This window comes from Pseudocercospora fijiensis (assembly GCF_000340215.1).
Source record: "Pseudocercospora fijiensis CIRAD86 unplaced genomic scaffold MYCFIscaffold_20, whole genome shotgun sequence".
NCBI classification, from domain to species: domain Eukaryota; kingdom Fungi; phylum Ascomycota; class Dothideomycetes; order Mycosphaerellales; family Mycosphaerellaceae; genus Pseudocercospora; species Pseudocercospora fijiensis.
Genome location: NW_006921551.1, coordinates 293,824 through 312,540, shown reverse-complemented (window position 1 = coordinate 312,540; position 18,717 = coordinate 293,824). Strand labels below are relative to the sequence as shown.

At 50.8% G+C, this 18,717-nt stretch overlaps 8 protein-coding genes across 8 annotated transcripts; 4 read left to right on the top strand and 4 right to left on the bottom strand.

Annotated features, from left to right (window-relative positions):
* Positions 1–1,808: 1,808 nt before the first annotated feature.
* MYCFIDRAFT_180654 (uncharacterized protein) lies at positions 1,809–2,239 on the top strand (the record flags this gene model as incomplete). Its single annotated transcript, XM_007934421.1, has 4 exons — positions 1,809–1,865; positions 1,889–1,957; positions 1,989–2,060; positions 2,102–2,239. 4 exons carry the CDS (start codon positions 1,809–1,811, stop codon positions 2,237–2,239), a joined length of 336 nt encoding a protein of 111 aa, XP_007932612.1.
* A 58-nt stretch (positions 2,240–2,297) lies between these two features.
* MYCFIDRAFT_180653 (uncharacterized protein) lies at positions 2,298–5,839 on the bottom strand (the record flags this gene model as incomplete). Its single annotated transcript, XM_007934420.1, has 26 exons — positions 2,298–2,306; positions 2,362–2,374; positions 2,406–2,462; positions 2,532–2,592; positions 2,624–2,696; positions 2,725–2,755; positions 2,783–2,901; positions 2,927–3,064; positions 3,099–3,105; positions 3,134–3,322; positions 3,349–3,473; positions 3,501–3,681; positions 3,742–3,872; positions 3,907–3,950; positions 3,983–4,027; positions 4,058–4,072; positions 4,104–4,267; positions 4,325–4,358; positions 4,472–4,756; positions 4,788–4,802; positions 4,825–5,133; positions 5,174–5,355; positions 5,385–5,462; positions 5,502–5,612; positions 5,670–5,708; positions 5,739–5,839. 26 exons carry the CDS (start codon positions 5,837–5,839, stop codon positions 2,298–2,300), a joined length of 2,556 nt encoding a protein of 851 aa, XP_007932611.1.
* A 294-nt stretch (positions 5,840–6,133) lies between these two features.
* MYCFIDRAFT_200970 (uncharacterized protein) lies at positions 6,134–7,224 on the bottom strand (the record flags this gene model as incomplete). The annotated part of the gene is made up of 3 exons (XM_007934419.1): positions 6,134–6,482; positions 7,051–7,091; positions 7,165–7,224. The coding sequence occupies 3 exons, from the start codon at positions 7,222–7,224 to the stop codon at positions 6,134–6,136; spliced, it is 450 nt and encodes a 149-aa protein (XP_007932610.1).
* A 335-nt stretch (positions 7,225–7,559) lies between these two features.
* Positions 7,560–8,177, bottom strand: MYCFIDRAFT_200969 (uncharacterized protein; the record flags this gene model as incomplete). The annotated part of the gene is made up of 1 exon (XM_007934418.1): positions 7,560–8,177. The coding sequence occupies one exon, from the start codon at positions 8,175–8,177 to the stop codon at positions 7,560–7,562; it is 618 nt and encodes a 205-aa protein (XP_007932609.1).
* Positions 8,178–8,994: 817 nt separating this feature from the next.
* On the top strand, positions 8,995–10,554 carry MYCFIDRAFT_84745 (uncharacterized protein; the record flags this gene model as incomplete). The annotated part of the gene is made up of 5 exons (XM_007934417.1): positions 8,995–9,065; positions 9,178–9,431; positions 9,832–9,847; positions 9,966–9,984; positions 10,405–10,554. 5 exons carry the CDS (start codon positions 8,995–8,997, stop codon positions 10,552–10,554), a joined length of 510 nt encoding a protein of 169 aa, XP_007932608.1.
* Positions 10,555–11,935: 1,381 nt separating this feature from the next.
* MYCFIDRAFT_200968 (uncharacterized protein) lies at positions 11,936–13,188 on the top strand (the record flags this gene model as incomplete). Its single annotated transcript, XM_007934416.1, has 2 exons — positions 11,936–12,380; positions 12,689–13,188. 2 exons carry the CDS (start codon positions 11,936–11,938, stop codon positions 13,186–13,188), a joined length of 945 nt encoding a protein of 314 aa, XP_007932607.1.
* A 2,415-nt stretch (positions 13,189–15,603) lies between these two features.
* Positions 15,604–16,503, bottom strand: MYCFIDRAFT_209418 (uncharacterized protein; the record flags this gene model as incomplete). The annotated part of the gene is made up of 8 exons (XM_007934415.1): positions 15,604–15,703; positions 15,750–15,853; positions 15,914–15,964; positions 15,992–16,104; positions 16,144–16,257; positions 16,309–16,384; positions 16,422–16,437; positions 16,481–16,503. The coding sequence occupies 8 exons, from the start codon at positions 16,501–16,503 to the stop codon at positions 15,628–15,630; spliced, it is 573 nt and encodes a 190-aa protein (XP_007932606.1). The 3' UTR covers positions 15,604–15,627.
* Positions 16,504–18,423: 1,920 nt separating this feature from the next.
* On the top strand, positions 18,424–18,682 carry MYCFIDRAFT_180649 (uncharacterized protein; the record flags this gene model as incomplete). The annotated part of the gene is made up of 2 exons (XM_007934414.1): positions 18,424–18,482; positions 18,514–18,682. 2 exons carry the CDS (start codon positions 18,424–18,426, stop codon positions 18,680–18,682), a joined length of 228 nt encoding a protein of 75 aa, XP_007932605.1.
* Between the last annotated feature and the right edge of the window lie 35 nt (positions 18,683–18,717).

The window sequence follows — 18,717 nt, the reverse complement described above, 5'->3', positions numbered from 1 at the left end:
TAACTAGAAGGAAATATCCTTCGGTCGTTCCTTTAACCTAGCAATAGTAGTAGCTATTAGATAGCCGTAGGATAGTAGGGCAGTCTTATAGTAGAATACCCTAGGTCCGCTAGTCTGAAATAACGAAATCTCTAACTTATAACTATTATAGTTAAACTCCTTTCCTAACGCCTTTCTAGCGTCCTCTATTCGGTAAAGGCCGATAATAAAACTACCTGCCTAATAGACTGCCTCTTTAATGCCGCTAACTAGAATAACGCCTAAATAAAAGGCCGCCTTAAGGAAGGGATATAGACGCTTAGGAAGGTCCGCTAATAGGGCCGGGGGCTACCTAACGAATAGGTGCCTTCTATTAGCGTACTAATATATAGTATTATCTAGTATATTACTTTAGATATTGTCCGTACGGACTAATGTCTTAGTTAAAGTAACCCGTAGTTTAAATACAGAAGTTAATAGGCATAAGGTAGAGGTAGAGCTACTACCTATACGCGATGTGCTTAACCTAGAGATAGAGGCTTCCTTTAAGGATCTAGTAACTTCTTTAATATTCGAAGTGCGACCGCGTAAATTAGAGGTAGTCCTTAAGGCCTTCTCCTTTAGCGCTTTACTTTTCTTCCTTAGAACTCTAACTTAAGGGGAACCGACTATTAATAGGGTAGTCCCTCTCTTCTTTCTATATAGAGCTACGGGAGCAGAAGCGTTAGAGGTAGACGGGCGGGCCTACGAGGCAGACCTAGGCGGGGGGTTCCTTAGCTAGTCTCTATTACCTCCTTTAGGCTAGGTTAGACTTTCGTCCTTATTAACTTCTATAGTAGTAGCGAAGGGGTAGCCTTGTTTCCGGTTTAGGTACTACGAGTTGAAATACTTAAGGCTCGTATAGCCTAGGTAGCTATAAGGTTAGGTCGGGGCTTCTTTAATATTAGCGGAAGGGCTACCCTCTACCGCTATTATTACCGCCCTCTCTGCCTTATTACTCTCCTACTTTTCTTTCTTCTTGCTTTTACGTTCCTTCTTTATAGCGCGTTAGTCCTCGACCTTATTAGGCTTATTAGCCTAATCCCCTAGGTCTTAGCGTACTATCCTTAAGAAACTAGCTACAAATGCATTAGTTTCTAACAACTATTTACTTAGGCTTAGAGTAGTATCTAAGTCCTCGGCAGACTTACTATTACTAGTTATATCTAGCTAGTTCTTACGTAAACGTCTACTAGCTTCCTTAGACAAGCTAGTAACTAACAAATTTGATAAGAATAGTTAAAAACTCGGAGGCAGACGTAATATTTAGCTATTACTAGGTCTTACGTTGCAAGAGTTGTCTATTATCTTTATTAATATATTAGAGGCTTTTAGGCGATTCGACCGTCGCTAAGGGGCACTACTAACCCCTAGTCCGGTACCCCCTTTCGGAAGCCCCTAAAAATCTCTATAACTAACCTACCCTAACCTAGCTAGTATAGCCGCTAGGGGCCGCTATACCTACGCCGCGGGGGAGGGAAGAAGAAGGAGTAAATAGGCCTTAGAGGGCCTCTAGAAGCTCCTAAGGGCTCTAGACTCTAGTTTAGTAGGTAGTCCGTCGGGGGGATTCGTATATAAAGAGCTATTTTGCTAGTAAGTAATCCGACCCTCTTAGTAGTACCTAGAGGTTGTAAGAAGGTCCGCTATATATCCCTTAGGTCTTCCGCGTAAAGGCGCTCTCCGTAAGACCGATAATAATAGCAGTATACGGACTACTATTATCCTCTTAGCGCCGCTAAATAGTAAAGATTACTAAAGGTGCCTACTAAAGGGAGCAGCTTACTCTCATTATGGCAGCTCACTCTCATCGTGCTAGCTCACTCTTATCGTGCCAGCTCACTCTCATCGTGGCAGCTCACTCTCATCATAGCAGCTAACTCTCATTATGGCAGCTCAGCTCGTTATGGCAGCTCAGCTCATTACGGCAGCAAAGCTCATCGTGGCAGCTCACTCTCATCATGGCAGCAAAGCTCATCATGGCAGCAAAGATGACTCGTTGTGTTTGTACAAAGTCAGGAGTAGGGATTGAGCCAGAGTTCGCTGTCTTGTCCAGAGGCAACGCCTTGCGGATCTGTTTCGCTAGCAGGATATGATCGGATTCACGGAAACCGGCTGCAGAGCTGGACTCCACCAAGGCTTGATTCACTTTTGCCCGCCTTACCAGTGCTTGATTTGTTTCGACTTGGTCACACTTCTCCACCAAGTTTTCACAAATTCCTAGCTGAGAGGTTGCTTTGCTCTAGTCGCTATGCTCCTCTAAAAGCAGTCGTCCTTCAAGATTAAGATGGCTATTCAGCTTTGCGGCAAACCAACCTACTAGTTTCGCATTGTCGAGCATGTCACAAAATACAGTGACCTGTATAATAGGCCGCATTCGCTAGCGAGACGGATCGATCATATTTGGAATCAAGACAGCTCCAACAATCTTGGCGGCGTCGGGACTGCTTTCAAAATGCTACAGTCTGCCTCGTGCCTTAACAAGCCGTAACGCCCTAGCTCTCCGGCTCTTCCACTTCGCTAAACTCGGCGTAGGAACGCTGTGCTTAGTCTTCTCTCTCGCCCGTGATTCACGGCCTCGAAGTCCCTAGGCTAGTCTTTTTCGGACCATCTTGAACGCTGCTCTGTATTAAGAGACCACCAGTATGCCTGCCATATGCGTCATGATTTCTCGTTGCGCTCTGGCTAATCGAGGCAGGCTTGCTCCACAAGTCGGGTGAATACGGGCGTCAGCGTACACCTCCGGTGCTAGAAACTATATCATAACGTTGGAAGAGGAAAGCAGGCTATGCCTTCTTTGGAGTCGCGCTCTTCTTCAGAGTCGCGATCTTCTTTGGAGTCGCCTTCTTGGCGGTGGCCTTCTTCTTTGGTGCAGTTGTGCCTTAACTTGGACTTGGTGACACGACTAGACTTGCAAGGTCTTGCCAAGGACGACAGGCGCTTTCTCCTCAACAGCTGAGGTAGCAGCAGGTCCCTTTTGTGGCTTGCCCGTGTTGGTCTTCGTCTTGGTTGCAGTCTTCTTGGCTGCCGATGCTTTGCCAGTGTTGGCCTTTGTTATAGTTGCAGTCTTGAACCTCTGCAACTTCTACGCTCAGGCATGTCGATGTCGGGAGAAGACTGCATCGTTTCGATGTCGTTTAGAGCGTCGCTGTCGGATTCTACGATGTCTAAGCGATGTAAGTGTAGTATGGTGGCTGTAGATGTTGAAGCGAGCGCAAGATGTCGTTTGGATACTAGTTTGAAGATTGGAAAGTGGCCGAAGGCATTCTTACCCGCATCGCATGTGTTAGTGGAGGCCATGTCAACGCTCTACATGCAAATTCCGATAATCACATAGATGCTTCGTTCACACATGTTAGGCCCAGGTGGGTGTGAGGGTGAGTGAGCGCAAGGCTTGACATCCGAATCGCCAAGTTCCTAGATGCGCAAAGGAGGTACATGTTGCGGATCATTTGTAGCTAATCAGGCCTCTAGACTGCGTTGACAAATGAGCCTGTAATCTTGGAGCGCCTGCCTATATTCGTTCCATGCTCGAGCACGAGCGGGTTTGATTGCAGCTGGATGAAGCGCGTAAGACAATTAGGGTCGCTTCTATTCGTGAGAACGACACTTCTTGGGTGCCGGTACCTTCTTGGTAGCAGCGGTTTGCTTGGTTCATCATTCCTACTGCAACGTGTCGGACATGCATATTATCTAGCGAAATTCGAGCCTAGAAGAAGGCTACACCGGACACCGATATGCATGTTGAATGCTCCAGATCCCAAGACGCCATAACCAAGACGACCACCTGCATTGCCGATCCGGCGTGCCATCAGCGAAGGTGAGCTCAATCCGTATATGCAGAAGTCCATCTTTCGCTAAATGGGCGTGAAAACTGCTTTGTTTTGCGACACATCTCATCAGTAGTAACCCAATCTCATCAGTAATGAACACACCTCATCAGTGACCACACCTCATCAGTAGTGACCACACCTTATCAGTAACCACATCTCATCAGTAACACCAATTCTCGCTTTAAAAGTCTGAATCTGTCAACATTCACGTGGATCCGTCGCAGCTGCGGAAGAGTTTCAATATGTTTCATGAACCCACTTTCTTTTCCTTTTCTCCGCTTCGGCGAGCGCTGTGCCTTTCGTATCTGTCTCTACGATTCGTGTAGCGCGAGGGATGTTGGCTGAAGTTGTTGAGTAGGATGTAGTTAATGTTGAGTTCGATGTTGATGCTATAGGTACGACGGGAGTTGGCTCGCGCTCTACGAATCGTACGTTATTGAGAGCTTCATTCAAGATACCTTTAGTACGCTTGCTACGCTCGTTCTCCTATGCCATCTCCTTGAGCTTCTCCTCGCCGTATTGCATCCTTACTGCGCCTAACGCTCCGTAGCGCTCGATTGAGCTTCTCGAGGCTTCGTCGTATATACGTCGCGCTGCCCGCTATGCTAACTTGTAATATCGACCCTTTCCAGCGAAATGCTCCGCCAAGACTTCCGAATACTGCTTCTGGGGAGAGATAGGCGTCGGAATCCACTGATAATGTATGACCTCGGCCAGAGGGAAATCGCGCGAGACCGGTGCATCGCCGATGTTTGAAAGGAGTGGGTGTGCGCACATCAGGAGGGGAATTATGATGGTTTGTGAAGCTGCGGGCTTGGCAAATGCTGTTGATCTCAAGTTTCTTTGGAGACTGTGGTGGTCCACGACTTGCTTGAGCTGACTCCGCCCTCGTCCTTCCAGCATTCGGGCTCAGGATGTCGCCAATTCGTATTCCAGCACAGAGTTGCAATGCAGCTATGCAAACAGGCTCATCAACGGCAAATCATCCAATCCCAAGTCCCGAGCTCGCCAGGCCTTCGACTTCTGCTGGCAGGGAAGTTTCTTGACAATCTGCTCAAGATCCTGTAGCGAGGAACCTGGGAAATCCTTCTTGCTTGAAGCCTTTTCGATGGCAGCCTTCGTGTTTCGACAATCTGCTCAAGGTCCCGTAGCCAGAAGCCTTGGAAATCCTTCTTGCCTGAGGCCTTTTCGATGGCAGCCTTCGTGTCGGCCGTCATCATATCGTCAGTAGTATCAGACAACTCCGGTCGGTCGTTGGCGCCCTTGCTGCGACTCATGTTCACAACTGTTCGGTCCGAGCTTCTTCAATTCCGGGCATTGTAGACGAGGAGATTGATGTTGCGGACAAGAGCCTCGGAAATCCTTCTTGCCTGAAGCCTTTTCGAAGTCCCGGCCTGAGATTCTCCAATTACGGGCATCGCAAACGACGAGATTGATGTTGCGGATAAGAGCCTTGTTTCCTGCAAGCCGCAGGGCCTTCTTGACTTCCTGTTTGATGTGAGGTGTTCTGGCCTTCTTGTTTAATGTAAGAGGAACGTTCCAGCATTCTGGATTTCTGTCGTCGACCTGTCTTCAGCATCGGGTTCGAAGCGGTTGTTGAAGTCCGCAACGATGCTTTGTAGCATTGTCAAGTGCCTCTTGCATTGCGGTTACAGGAACGCCTCAGCGTGCTGAATTGGTCGCTCTGAACGGTCAAATGTATGTCTCGCGTGAAATGGTGTCCAGCCTGACGTGCCAGTGCTTGTAGTTATAGGGAGCGGTGATCTCGGTTTCGAGGCTTGTCGCCAGAAATGGCGCATTACTAGTCGAAGAGCAGTTCACTCAATTTTCTGCTCCGGTGGGCCAGTCGTAAACGATCTTCTGTGCCCACTGCCTACTTCTCAGGTCGACTCGATTCTGTGATCGCTCTTTGCTTCCAGCAGGTTCGGGTATGTTGTTGCTGAGTCGGCATCATTTTGCGAGCCCTGCCGTTGTCGTTTGGGCGCACGCATCGTCTCTGCCGGCCGGCCACCTTTCTCCCTGGCCAATGACGTCTGATTCCTTCGTCTCAGCATCAGCATACCGGCGATTTCACACCGCAATCCTGACTCTTCCCAACGATGATCAATATCCTTGCCGCCTTCGACACGATCGCTCCGCCTCCAGGAGCACTTCCACTGCCGTGCTTGTCGTCGCTGCACGCAATGCCGCGCCTAGAGCGAGTTGCTGAACCGCGCTTTACATTTTCGACGCATCCCTCGCCTTGGCTCATCTTGTAGTCCCCATCATCCCCATTCGACGTCGGCTCAAGTCACGTCTTGTGCTCTTGCCTGGAGCCAGTCGAAGAGCACCAATGCGCAGAAGCGGCGAGATTCTTGTGGCAGCTCTGCCTTTCTCCCGAGCTGGACGATGCCCGAGGACTCATCGACAGCAAGATTGAGACACAGCAGTGGGTCGAAGAGCAGCAATGTGCAGAAGCGGCGATAATCTTGTGGAAGCTCTGCCTTTCTCCCGAGCTGGACGATGTCCGAGGACTCATCGACAGCAAGATTGAGACACAGCAGTGGGTCGAAGAGCAGCAATGTGCAGAAGCGGCGATAATCTTGTGGAAGCTCTGCCTTTCTCCCGAGCTGGACGATGTCCGAGGACTCATCGCTGGCAAGATTGAGACACAGCAGTGGGTCGAGGAGCAGCAATGCGCAGAAGCGGCGATATTGTTGTGGAAGTCGAGGCTCGTGTTACGAGCGCACTGTTCTGATGCTCGGGAGATAGGCAGAACTTCCACAGGGCAATCGGCGCTGAGGTCGGCGACATCACTCCTATCGAATGGCTCAGCTACAGACATCTGAAGGTCATCCGACAACAGATCCTCTCCCTCTTAAGAGGCGAAGCGACTAGCTACCACTAGGGCTGGGAGAGTCCCTCTACAGGATGCAAGTAGTATTGCGAATTTCTTGAAGCCGATCCTGGATTTTGCACGAAGCGCCACACTCCGAAACACCATACCACACTGACCACAGGCTCTCCTAGCAAGACAAATCTACAACTACAGCCACGTGTAAAGAGCAACTAATGTGTCAATTGTAGCGCAGCAGCAAGCCTAACATGGCCGCCCTACGCACAGTTATGACGTCCAGGCAGACCTACAGAAGTTCGACATTTGAAGCCGTCGAGGCCAAGATGGCCACCCATGCGCACAGTTCTAAGGTCCAGGCACACTTACAGAACCTCGATCTTTGAAGGCTTCGAGGTCCAGATGGCCACCTATGCGTCATGTACTCGCGATTGGATCAACACGACCCGACTCGACAGCCAGACAGACAACAGACATGCACACCATATTGAAGTTGAGCTCCATCCTGCTTGCAGAAGATGTGCGTGTTGGTTGGGGCGGCATTGCTACAGCTCTGAGTTCCTGTGTCCGAGCATTACCCAGTGCAGAGCGATGAGCCGCGTCCCGTTTTCACTGTTATGTCAAAGAGAGTTTCGCGACAAGGATGGTTTCCAGTCTTCCTCATGCACCTATATACCACAAGCTGATCGGGACGAATCTCATTATCACAGCATCAGTTACAGCACCAATCACGGCATCAATCACAGCATCAATCACAGCATCAATCACAACATTAATTACAGCATCAATCACACTATCAATCACAGCATCAATCACAACATCAATCACAGCATCAATCACAACATCAATCACAGGATCAATCGTTGCAGCACCAATCATCACGAAATCCCGACAGGTTCTCGTTTCGCACCCATTCTCGTTGGCTCGTAATCCAACACGAGTCGCTCTGCTTCGGGCATGAGTGTGGTTGGAGAGATGCCAGCTGTAGTTCTGCAGTGGAGGTCAGCTCGGCTCAGGCCATGAGCCATGGGAATGGGAATGGGAATGGGCACGGTGGGCATGATGGGCATGATAGGCATGATGGGCATGATGGGCATGATGGGCATGATGGGCATGATGGGCATGATGGGCATGATGGGCATGATGGGCATGATGGGCATGATGGGCATGATGGGCATGATGGGCATGATGGGCATGATGGGCATGATGGGCATGATGGGCATGATGGGCATGATGGGCAGGATGGGCATGATGAGCATGATAGGCATGATGAGCAGGATGAGCAGGATGGGCATGATGGGCATGATGGGCATGATGAGCCGAATGAAAAAGATGGGCCGAATGGAAATGATGGGGCGGATCCGAATTGCAACGATGGGCCGAATGGTCGTGATGGGCATGGCAATGATGGGGCGAATAGGAATGGGTGTGATCAGTGGGTGTGATCCAACAATGAGAATGGGCATAATCAGTGGGAATAGGATGGAGATGGCCATGATCAGTGGGGATGGGATCGGAATGGGCGTGATCAGTGGGAATAGGCGTGATCAGCGGGAATGGGTGTGATCAGTGGGAATGGGCATAATCAGTGCGGATGGGGATGATCAATAGCAATGGACGTGATCAGTGGGTATCTGATGCATGGGCATAGGCGTGGGCATGATCAGTGGGAATGGGCATGGGTATAGCGACTGTTAAAACTCCACAGTCTACGAACATCGAACTCATGTCCTCCAATGTCTTACAAGGATGGATCATCTCAAGTTTGGCTTCGACTACTACGCTGATACTGTATGTTCCAGGGCATAGCAAACAGCAAATCACAGGACTTGCAGTTCAGGCGCGACTCTCTGGGGAGAACAGGTGGACAGAACAGGTGGATCGGCAAAAACTCGGAACCTTGAAGCCCTTCAAATCTTCAGCGCCCGCCCGCCGTCTCCGCTTCAACGCAACTCAACCTAGAAAGCACTGCACCGTCGACTTCAATTCCTTATAGCCAACAGTCATTTGCGCACTAGCGCCACCAACCTCGAAATCAAACCCGACCAAAAAACATCTGCTCGCAACGCCCTCCACTCCCCATGTCAGCCAAGTCAATCGCCCAACCATCCGGCCAGGCACAACCGCACCTGGCAGTCGACGACATATGCTGGATACCCGATGCACTAGAACTACGCTGCGCCCTTTTTTGGAGTCACTGCCAACCACAGATCTAATGTCGTCTCTGCGCATTGAATGCATACTCGCAGCCACAAGCCATCACAAGCTCACACCAGCCAGTAGCAACTTCAGCACGCCAAGCTGAAGCTGAGCATGGGCATGCACGCTGGTCTCATGCGTGCGTGCGAGGGCCAGCTCCTCAAGGACTTCGACCCCAGCGGCACGTCAGCCGCGATGATTCGTCAAGTGCTGATGCAGGCTGGGATCGTTGATCAGGACGCAATTCGTCACGACAAGCAAGAGCTCGCGAACTTGTTCGCATCCAACCTTCTCCAGATTTCGCCAACTCAACGACGACAAGATCGAAACACGCCTAGATAATGCCATCCCCGATGGGTCAGATGTGGACAACCTTGGAGATCGTGTGCGGCGTCGAGACGTCTTCATGTCTGGTGATAACCATGATCTGGGAATATGTCTTCATGCGCTACCTCTTTGGCATGGACCGGCTGAGTCCAAAATCATAGACGTCCAAGAAGGCGTAATGGCAGGTGGCAGCAGCACCTCTGCCGAACCCAACGCGAGCGCAGGTATAATTTCAGCTGTGTCAACATTGTTGGCTGTTTCAGCATCTGCGGGCTTGAGTCTATGACTTTCAGTATCGCGACAACTTTAGCAGACTCTAGTGCTCATCTAGGAGCTGCACTTCATGTGGGACAGCAACAACCAGTCTCCAGCCGCTCTACCAGCTGCTCTGCCACCAGGCTTCCGCACAGCACCTGTTCCACTATTCATGACGGCAATCAACAACCAAGCTCTTTGCTGCTTCTAATTTCATGCTTCCTCACAGCACCGGCTGCGGCATTCACGAAGGCAACCAACACCCAAGCTCTTGCTGCTTCTTATTTCATGCTGCCACGCCCATGCGGGCCGTTTTGGCCACCATCGAATGGCACTGGTGTCATGACACAGGACTACATGGCTTCGCAGGTCGAAGCAGCGGCAGGTGTGTGCGCTGTCGCAATGAGAGGTGGTGAGGCTAAGGATGGACTGGCTTTCCTCAACTCCTCGCTCACCATGCTGCGTCTGGCCAACAAAGTAAGGCATTACTACCAAACGTCCAGTTCAAAGACGTGGGGCAATGTAAGGAAACTATACATTCTTTACCTATTTCATTTGTCGAGGAGCAGGAAAGCTGCATATTTGATCATTCATTCAGCATTTCATTTGCTGATCAGAGTTTGAGATGGATAATACCACACTCATTTGGAACTTCTTTTGTTACGTGGGGAGAGTTCAGAGGACCTTGACGTTATGACTGCACTTACAGCCGCCTTAAGCGTTATCAGCTTTTCCCTCCGGCGAGAGAGATTTCTTCGTTCGAGCACAGTCTTCACAATTTGGGCAAAAGCAGCATTCTTTGCGGCAGCGAACTCGTCCCAAGGTTTTGTCTTCGGCAAGTGCAACGCCAGATGCAAAACAGGAAGACTGCTCGAATTGGCTTCTACAAGCTCGCGGTCAACATATCACTGCACACGCATTCCATACCAACAATTACCGTAGCCAAGCGAAATGATGCTTTTCTGTCGATTCCGCAACTTCGGAAAATTTGGTCGCGATCACTCTCAGCTGAAGCTTGAACAGCCTCTTCAGCGCATAAGTTATGAACACAGCGCCACTGCCAGGAACGACAACATCAACACCCCATCGTAGACTTCTCCTTCGACACGTCTACTGCCAGCAACAACAACATCGACCATACGTCGTCGATACCACGTACTCGCGCCTATTAGACGGGCGTCAAAATGAGCGAAAATCTCAAGAACAGCAGAACATGCAGTCTACAGGTCGAGAGGGACACAGATTCCTCAATACCATTCATCGTCCTCCGAATTAGGTCTCTCGGCAAAGTCGGCGTCCTCAGCGTTCCATATCAATACTTGTACGAATTAATGTGCGGTTTACAGCGATGCAAATGCAATGATTTTTGCACAGAAATAATCGCCGCATCGAGTTCTATGATTCTAAAATTGTCGGCGATGTATCATAGCAGAACGTGGTGTAGTCAACAGTGTGTGGTCGAACAGCCAAGCGCTGCAAAGCCTGTGTCGACGATCTACGAATTAATGTGCGCTCTATAGCGATGCAAATGCAGTGATTTTTGCACAGAAATAATCACCGCATCGAGTTCTACGCATCTAAAATTATCGGCGATGTATCATGAGAAATGGATTGTGGCATGGTCAAGACAGTGGGTTCAACAGCCAAGTGTTGCCAAGCCAAGCCTTGTCGGCGCTGACAGCCACACCCGCATGAGCAAGGCTTCAACAGCCTCCAAAACCACCTCGACTGTCAGAACACACACCGTCGAACCGGAGGTGGGAACACACAGCAGCATTCCCTGGGTCATCGGTCATCAGCGGCAGCATCCTCATCCTCATCATCATCAAGCAGCAGGTCATCAAACCTACTGCTACCCTCCCCGACTCCAGCTCCCGTCAATCCAGCACCGGCGCTTCCACTTCCAATCCCTTTGACGAGCACAACATCAGGCGACGCGAGGCCGACGACCGCAATCATGGCCGAACCACACCCAACACATCTGCATCCCGGAGTTCAAGGGCAACGTAGGAGATGATAGGCGCAGATGGATTGCACGTTCAATCGAGAAGAGACCATTGTCTAGGCTACTGCAAAGACATCTATGATGGCTCCTGGGCTTTATCGTGATGCTCTGCGAGGGCGCCGCATTGTGGGCCGATGAAGAGATGTCAGGTTCCATTCAAGAAGACGTAGTCAATGCGATAAATGAGGCAGAAGCAGGGAAGGCAAAGCGGATGGTCTCCATGGCATTCGGATTGCAGTATTCAGGCAAAGCAGTATTGCCAAAGGACAATGACACCGCAATGAGAGAACTTAGTGCCATCAGCCAAGAAAAGGACGAGACTGTCAAGGAATACCACAACAGAGTCCTGATTTCTTAGCCTGCTCCGACGCGCAAAAGGCGAGGACAACAACACTGCCACAGGAGCCGCCAGCTCCGTGTTTCACATGGCTCTCGCGTCCTTCATCTCTGCAAACAAGCAATTGCGGCATGACCCAATTGCCTACTTCCCCACGTACTCCACCAGATGCCTCGCAGAAAGTAGAAGATGCCGTTCGTTGCATCGAAAAAGACACCCGGATTGCGGAGGAAGAGGAACACAACGAGCGCGAAGAAGCGTATTCAGACTTCCCGTCTCTCAGGATGGACTACGAGCCAATCGCCTCAGCACTGGCAGAGAAAGTGCGGCGGTACAACAAGACAAAGAAGACGGGAGATGACAAGGGTGACGAGAAAGCAGCATCTGCACCAATGAGCAATCATGTGGAGGCCAGTCATCCAATCCATCAGCCTTTCAGCCACCACAACCATACTCGCAGCGCTACGTCTACAATCAGCAGACAGGGCAGCTCCAGCCAATCTATTCTCCGCCGATGCAGCTGCTGCAATTTTTCCAACTACAGCCGCGACATCCGCATGCCTCACAGTCGCAGCAGTACGCACCATTGCGCCCTGCACAGTCAGCTCCACCCGCACCACAGCAATATCAGCCGCCACATCAGAGAGCTGTCTCCTTTCAGAACCAACAGGCCCTAGCGCCAGCGCAGTTCAACCACGATGGCTCTCAGCGCCGATGGCTTTCAGCGGAGACCCAACAGCTTGCCACAGGATTATCAGGAGGAACTTCGTAGAACCTGAGAGAGACATCCACGATTCGAGCGAAGTTGCCCAGGACACCAGACAGTCAATGGAGCAGTTACCATATCCTCACATCCGAGACAACCAGCTTTGTATTCGGCGTAGCAACCGAGGACACAACTCCGAGCAACAGCACGCCACCACCAACACCCCGAGCTCCAGCGCGCCAGGATTCAGCTCAGGCTACTGCGCCAATAGCTCACGCAAACCAAGTCGCAGTAGTGGTCGCCGGAGACGAAGAAGACGTGACACCAGGGCAGCTACTAGCAGGCATTCAGTTTTTTGGCTCGGAGGCAGCTCAAGTCAACAGCGTAGAACTAGCAAGCGTGGATAACATTGGTATCAAGCGAGCTCGCGTTGATAACGACGAGACATCCGATCAGCAGCGTGCCAACCCATCGCGCCCAATAACCACTAGCAGGCCAGCAACTCCAATCCAAGCAGATCGTTCGATCAAGGAAATGAAGAGCAAGGTCCACACCAGCAAGAAGTGCAGCATGCCGATGAAGTCTATCAATGCGATGTTCAACTCAGCTCCACCGGATATGATCAAGTTCCTTAGCAGTCTTGAGGGTCAGATTCCGCTTACCTGGTCGTTGCAGTAGGCACTATGGCTACGTGATGAAACAAAGCATCTCTTCTCACAGCCACGAGTCCGCAAAGCCAAGCCACGCCAAAGAAGAGCTACGAGCACCTTACGGAAGCAGCAGGATGGGTATCGAGGCCAGCTCCCACAGGTCCATCAGCTCCACCGGCAGCGAGAACGCTCACTCCGGTAGCCGCACCAGCGACTCAGGCAGCACTGGAGCAGAACACCACATTGATAACGACTGGCGAAGACGACCGGTGGAACTTGTGCTCACCACACCTGCGAGCCGTATACTGCAACCTAATAACTGTTCAGCAAATCAGCACCCCGGAGCCGGAGCCAGAACAGGAGATCCGAGCCGATAAAAGAGGAGCATTGATTGCTGTAATGGCCGCAATGCAATCAGCAGTGAAGTGAGCGATCAAGAAGAAGCTGATCATGTTCGAGGACAAGGCAGTCGGCGTGAACAGAGTCAGTCAGCGGGACAGTGCAATCATTTATGGACCGGTCCCACAACCGCTCGCAAGACAAGGCATTCAGCGTTCTAGCGAAGCTATGGGCATCCAACGAGACACAGGACTCGAGAGCAGGAGTCCCCCCAGGAAAACAGGCATCAGCAGATCAAGGCCCCGACATCAACCTTACCTATCCACACATACGCCAAGAACCGGGACTCGAGCAGTTTGGCTTTAAGGGCGTGGGTATGAGTATTGCTCGTCGCCGCGATCGCTGTCGGCGTAATTCGAATTTTGTGGTGGTGTCGCGGTCGTTTGCGATGGCGTTCGTCTTCGCTGACTTCCATCTCGGAGCGTTGATGACACATGGACACGCTAACCGGCGCAGAGAGTGCCGAAGCCAAATCTAGGTTGAATGCTGGCGCATCTTTCTGCTGTAGTGGGGAAACCCGTACCTCCCACACTGCACACCCACTTCGTGACATTCTGGAAACATTGCCTTTCGTGTGCCCTACCGAACGTAGCAATTTGTCACTACTGCTGGGATTGCCGTTACTGTACGAATTCAGCGCCCGAATTGACATTAAGGCGGAAACCATCAGCTTCCGTGACCAAGAGCTCGAAGAAGTTGTCGTGATTTACGCGCCGCTTCGAGGAGGTTAGCAAATCTGCGGCTCATGCGAGAAGAAGGCAAGGAAGACAGCTGGCAAGAGTTTCAGGACGACGAGATGCTGCAGTTCATGAAGATGCTGCAGTTCATAGAGAGCTGAGGTTCATGAAGATGCTGCAGTTCAACGAAGACATAAACAAGCGCATCAGCGACATGGAAGAGGAGAGCGACTCCTTTGAATTCAAGCTCGTAGCCCACTCTGAACCTGCGCCTCAGCTCGATTCATTCGGTAGGATGTTCTCGGGCGCGTCCCTGATTCAGACCATGAAAACATGAGCATGTTGCTAACCAGGTTCATGAGCGATAATGTGCTCCAAGGTTCAAGATCGTCGAGTCGAAAATGGAGTTTCTGATCGTATTCGAGATTGTAGACGCAAGTCCAACTACGATCATCAACGTGCCGAGGAACAAGATTAGACGTGCGTGCGCGACCAAGGACACGATGAGGAAGCTGAACATGATCGAGATGGCGAGCGGCGACAAAAACAAGATCATGCTCCCGTACTTACGCTTGAAGTTCAGGGAGAAGTCGAAGATGCTTGTGAGTGAGCAGCCGAACGAATACAGCATCAAAATCAGACCAGATCCTGCTCGGTGAAGCTGCACTTGGCTATAAGCGGATGCACGCACTCGTCCTGCTGTCAGGACACGATCTTGGCCGGCATCGTGTGCTCGAAGACAATCCTGATCACGACCAGCCTGGGATGCAAGCACGGGCTCATGGACGGCCTTTCTTCGGTACCAGACGCCGCCAGCACTCCAACTATCGACAAAATAGATTTGGATAATGAGCCATTCTGGGCGAAAAGTCCCTTAGGCGAGGTTGGAGACGGCATAGATGTCTTTAGGATCGAATGCGTGTAGCTGGCGAAGCTTGTGCGCGATTGAGGGCGAGATCCTTACGAAAACTAGAAAGTGATACGGAGACAGGGAGATAGCACGAGGGCATATGCGATTACATGTGTTAGAGTTGCAGTTAGAATGGTATTCACTTCAGGAGCGAACCGAAATGTCTTGTCGCTTTCCAAGCAAGCGGGAGCTGTAAATATTCATAGCAAGCAAGTTAATGCAAGCCGAAGAATATGCGGGGTCAACCAATATTTCAGTCGTCATTCATTCATATATTGAAGAAGTATAAAGCCTAGATACTAGGTATTGACGGGGCTTCCAACAGTCATTAGTGCAGTGGCAGCCGAAAGACCCATCAAAGTAAGTAAAGTGGAGTTGAAGCACTTCAATTAAATCTAGCCTAGGACGACAGGACTTCCCGTCTAATTGAAGTTTTTGGTACCGGGCTGTTCTTGTGCTTCATCTTAGTAGTCTCACATCCCTACTCGTCCGGCGGCATCTCATCATCCTGCAACTTCAACATCGTCTTGACCTCATCTGAACAATTGGATTTGACTCTCACACCTTGCTCACGGGCCCGCGGCGTACCGAGCGATCGGCAACGTGTCCTTCACGCGCGCCATCGTCATTCCTGTCCACCACTGCGCACTTCTTCCTGGCCGTGATGAGGATGGTCCTGCACGAGCCGACCGAGGCTGAGATTGAAGCTAGCGAGGAAGATGGGATGGGGAAGAAGATAGGGAGGCCGGAGCAGTAAAGGTAGAGACCGACGCGGCGACCTCAGGCGCCGAGGCGAGATCATCGACAGGCTCATCTCCCTCAGGAAGAAGGCGAAAGGACATCACGGCATGGACTTCAGGATGCTCCTGGTCAACATCTACAGCGCGTTGGGGAGCAAGCACGGCATTATGCTCTCGGAGATCTGCGCTGAGGCCACCACAGGCGCGGGAGACTCTTCCTCAAGACTATGATCGAGGTAGTAAGTAAGAGTTTGGACGAGAACATAGTCGGGTCAAGGGCATCAGTTCGCCATTGATGATCGTGGCGCGCTTCTCGTAGAAGGGAGTGAACTTGGGCCAAAAAAATCGCTTCTTAAGCTCGAGAACCTCTTCTTAAGTCAGCTTTGCACCGCGGCTACATACGATTTTTGGGTCCTAATCACGATCACGAACTCGTTCCACACCATACCGCCGAGACATCTGATGCGCCCCCTCGGGCATAGGTATACTCAGCTTCGACTGCAAGCACGTGGGGTTCTTCGCGGACTACGGCCACATACGATCTTTTGGTCCTGATCACGATCACGAACTCGTTCTATACTATGCCGCCGAGACATCTCATGCGCCTCCTCGGGCATAGGGTTCTTCGCGGATGTGCACCCGCCGATGAAGATCTGCAACTTCGTTATCAAGGAGCCGCACAAGGAGTTGCCGTCGACTATGACTACGCCCGGCGTTAGGGAGACGACGTAGCCGCCCTCGAACTTCTCGTCAATTGAAGCTTATGCTGTTCCTACCCAAGTCGAGCGTCGCTTTTCTAGACAGAGCCGTGGACTCCATTATGCAGAAAGTCATAACTCCGGTATTGTTCCCCACCGAGTCCCACAACGTGCTTATAGACACGCCTGCTAACCAGGAGATGCGCTCGCTCGCATATGAGCATGTTCTTAGCGAGTCCCTGGCGTTGTACACCAAAATGTGAGTCAAGTTGACATCCTCTGCGACTGAAAAAAGTTCTGGCTTACCAAATTCGCTTCAGAAGGGCTGGAATCCGGTATGTACGAGTCCACTAGAGCAGGCAATGGGCAGTTGTCACAATGGGATGCGGATGCAGTGTTGGTAAAGAAGCCTGGCAAGGGCAGACCAAGGCCGACCTTCAACTACAACAATGTTTGGCAGGATAACTCAGGATCACAATGGGATATCCGCTTCCTCATCGCCCAACTGACTTTCAACTACTACAATGCATGGGAGGATGAATCAGTATCACAATGGCGCCCGCTTCCTCGTCCTCGAACTGACTTTCAACCACCACAATGCATGGGAGGATGAATCAAGACCATAATAGGACGCCCGCTTCCTCATCGTCGAACTTGGTCTCGAACGCGAAATACCTCCTTGGCCCATATCAAAGAGTTCATGAGCTCCCTCTTTTCGAGCGCAGATCCCTCTCGGCATACGCATCGAAGCAGTCTTAGCCAAGCGAAGCTTCGCCTTCCACGTCGATGAGATGAGAGTCCTTGTAGGATAAGAGCTCTTGTGGGATGGGATTCCTTGTAGGATGGGATTCCTTGTGGGATGGGATTCCTTGTAGGATAAGAGCTCTTGTGGGATGGGATTCCTTGTGGGATGGGATTCCTTGTGGGATGGGATTCCTTGTGGGATGGGATTCCTCATGGGATGGGAGTCCCCATGAGTTGAGGTTTTTCATGAGTTGAGGTTTTTCATGAGTTGAGGTTTTTCATGAGTTGAGGTTTTTCATGAGTTGAGGTTTTTCATGAGTTGAGGTTTTTCATGAGTTGAGATTTTTCGTCACACAAGGCCAAAGCCTTTGTCAGGAGAGTATGGAGGACTGGAAGCACAAGTTCCGTGCTCTGGCTCGTTTGGGGGGAGGATATGATTGCTGAGTAGCGGCTTTGGTGGGAATTTGGAAGGGAGACGTTCGATTTGGAGGAGGCGGACTATCTGCAGTTGATGTAGGAGGTTCACGAGTACCTCAGCAATTCAAGCCACGCATTGTACAGCAAGTTTGACAAGAAGGACGCCTACTGGAAAGTGTCGCTCCATCCTGATAATAGACACCTTCGCGCATTCTTTGCACTCGGCATTGGGCAGTTACAGCGAACGCGAATGGCTTGGGGCGCTCGGTCATCTGGACATATGATAAATGAGCTCCGCCCTATCTCCTTCGGCGCAACTCCAGAAGCAGACCCGGAAGATTCAATGCTGAAGCTCTCCTTTAATAAGATGGAGCTTGGAACGAGAAAGATCTTGGCTCGTAGTAAGGTCTTTGAGATTGGCGGCATTTCCGAACGCTCAAGCCTGCACGGGTCCAAACATCATCGGCTGGCCAGCACACCAGACTGCCACCGAAGCTCCCGGGTTCAATGCCATTGTCGCAATCGCTAGAGCAACAACCCCATTACTGCTTTCCTCAATGCACAAGCAGACGGCATCTATGCGCGCTGGCAGAACGAGCTTCGCATACTGAACATCCTAATCAAATACACTGACCCAAAAATCTAGCAACTCGACGAAAGGAGATCAAGGGTCAAATGATGCACTTCGACATTGTGGGGCCATATCACATTCAAGGCAATAGTGAATCCTACATCTTGTCCTTCACAGATGACGCAACTCGATGCGAGCAAATGGGAAATGCCAACTGAGTTCATCAACATACATAAGATGATTGAGAAGTCCGAAAACTACAAGGCCGACAGCGAATTCTGCAAGCATGGCGAAGTTATGTATACGATGCAAACAGTCGAGAATCCGTCTTCTTTGGCGATCCACACGACCTCGAGACATTGTTGAAAAGCATTGTATTAGGAGGCTTTCTTCTCGGTCGG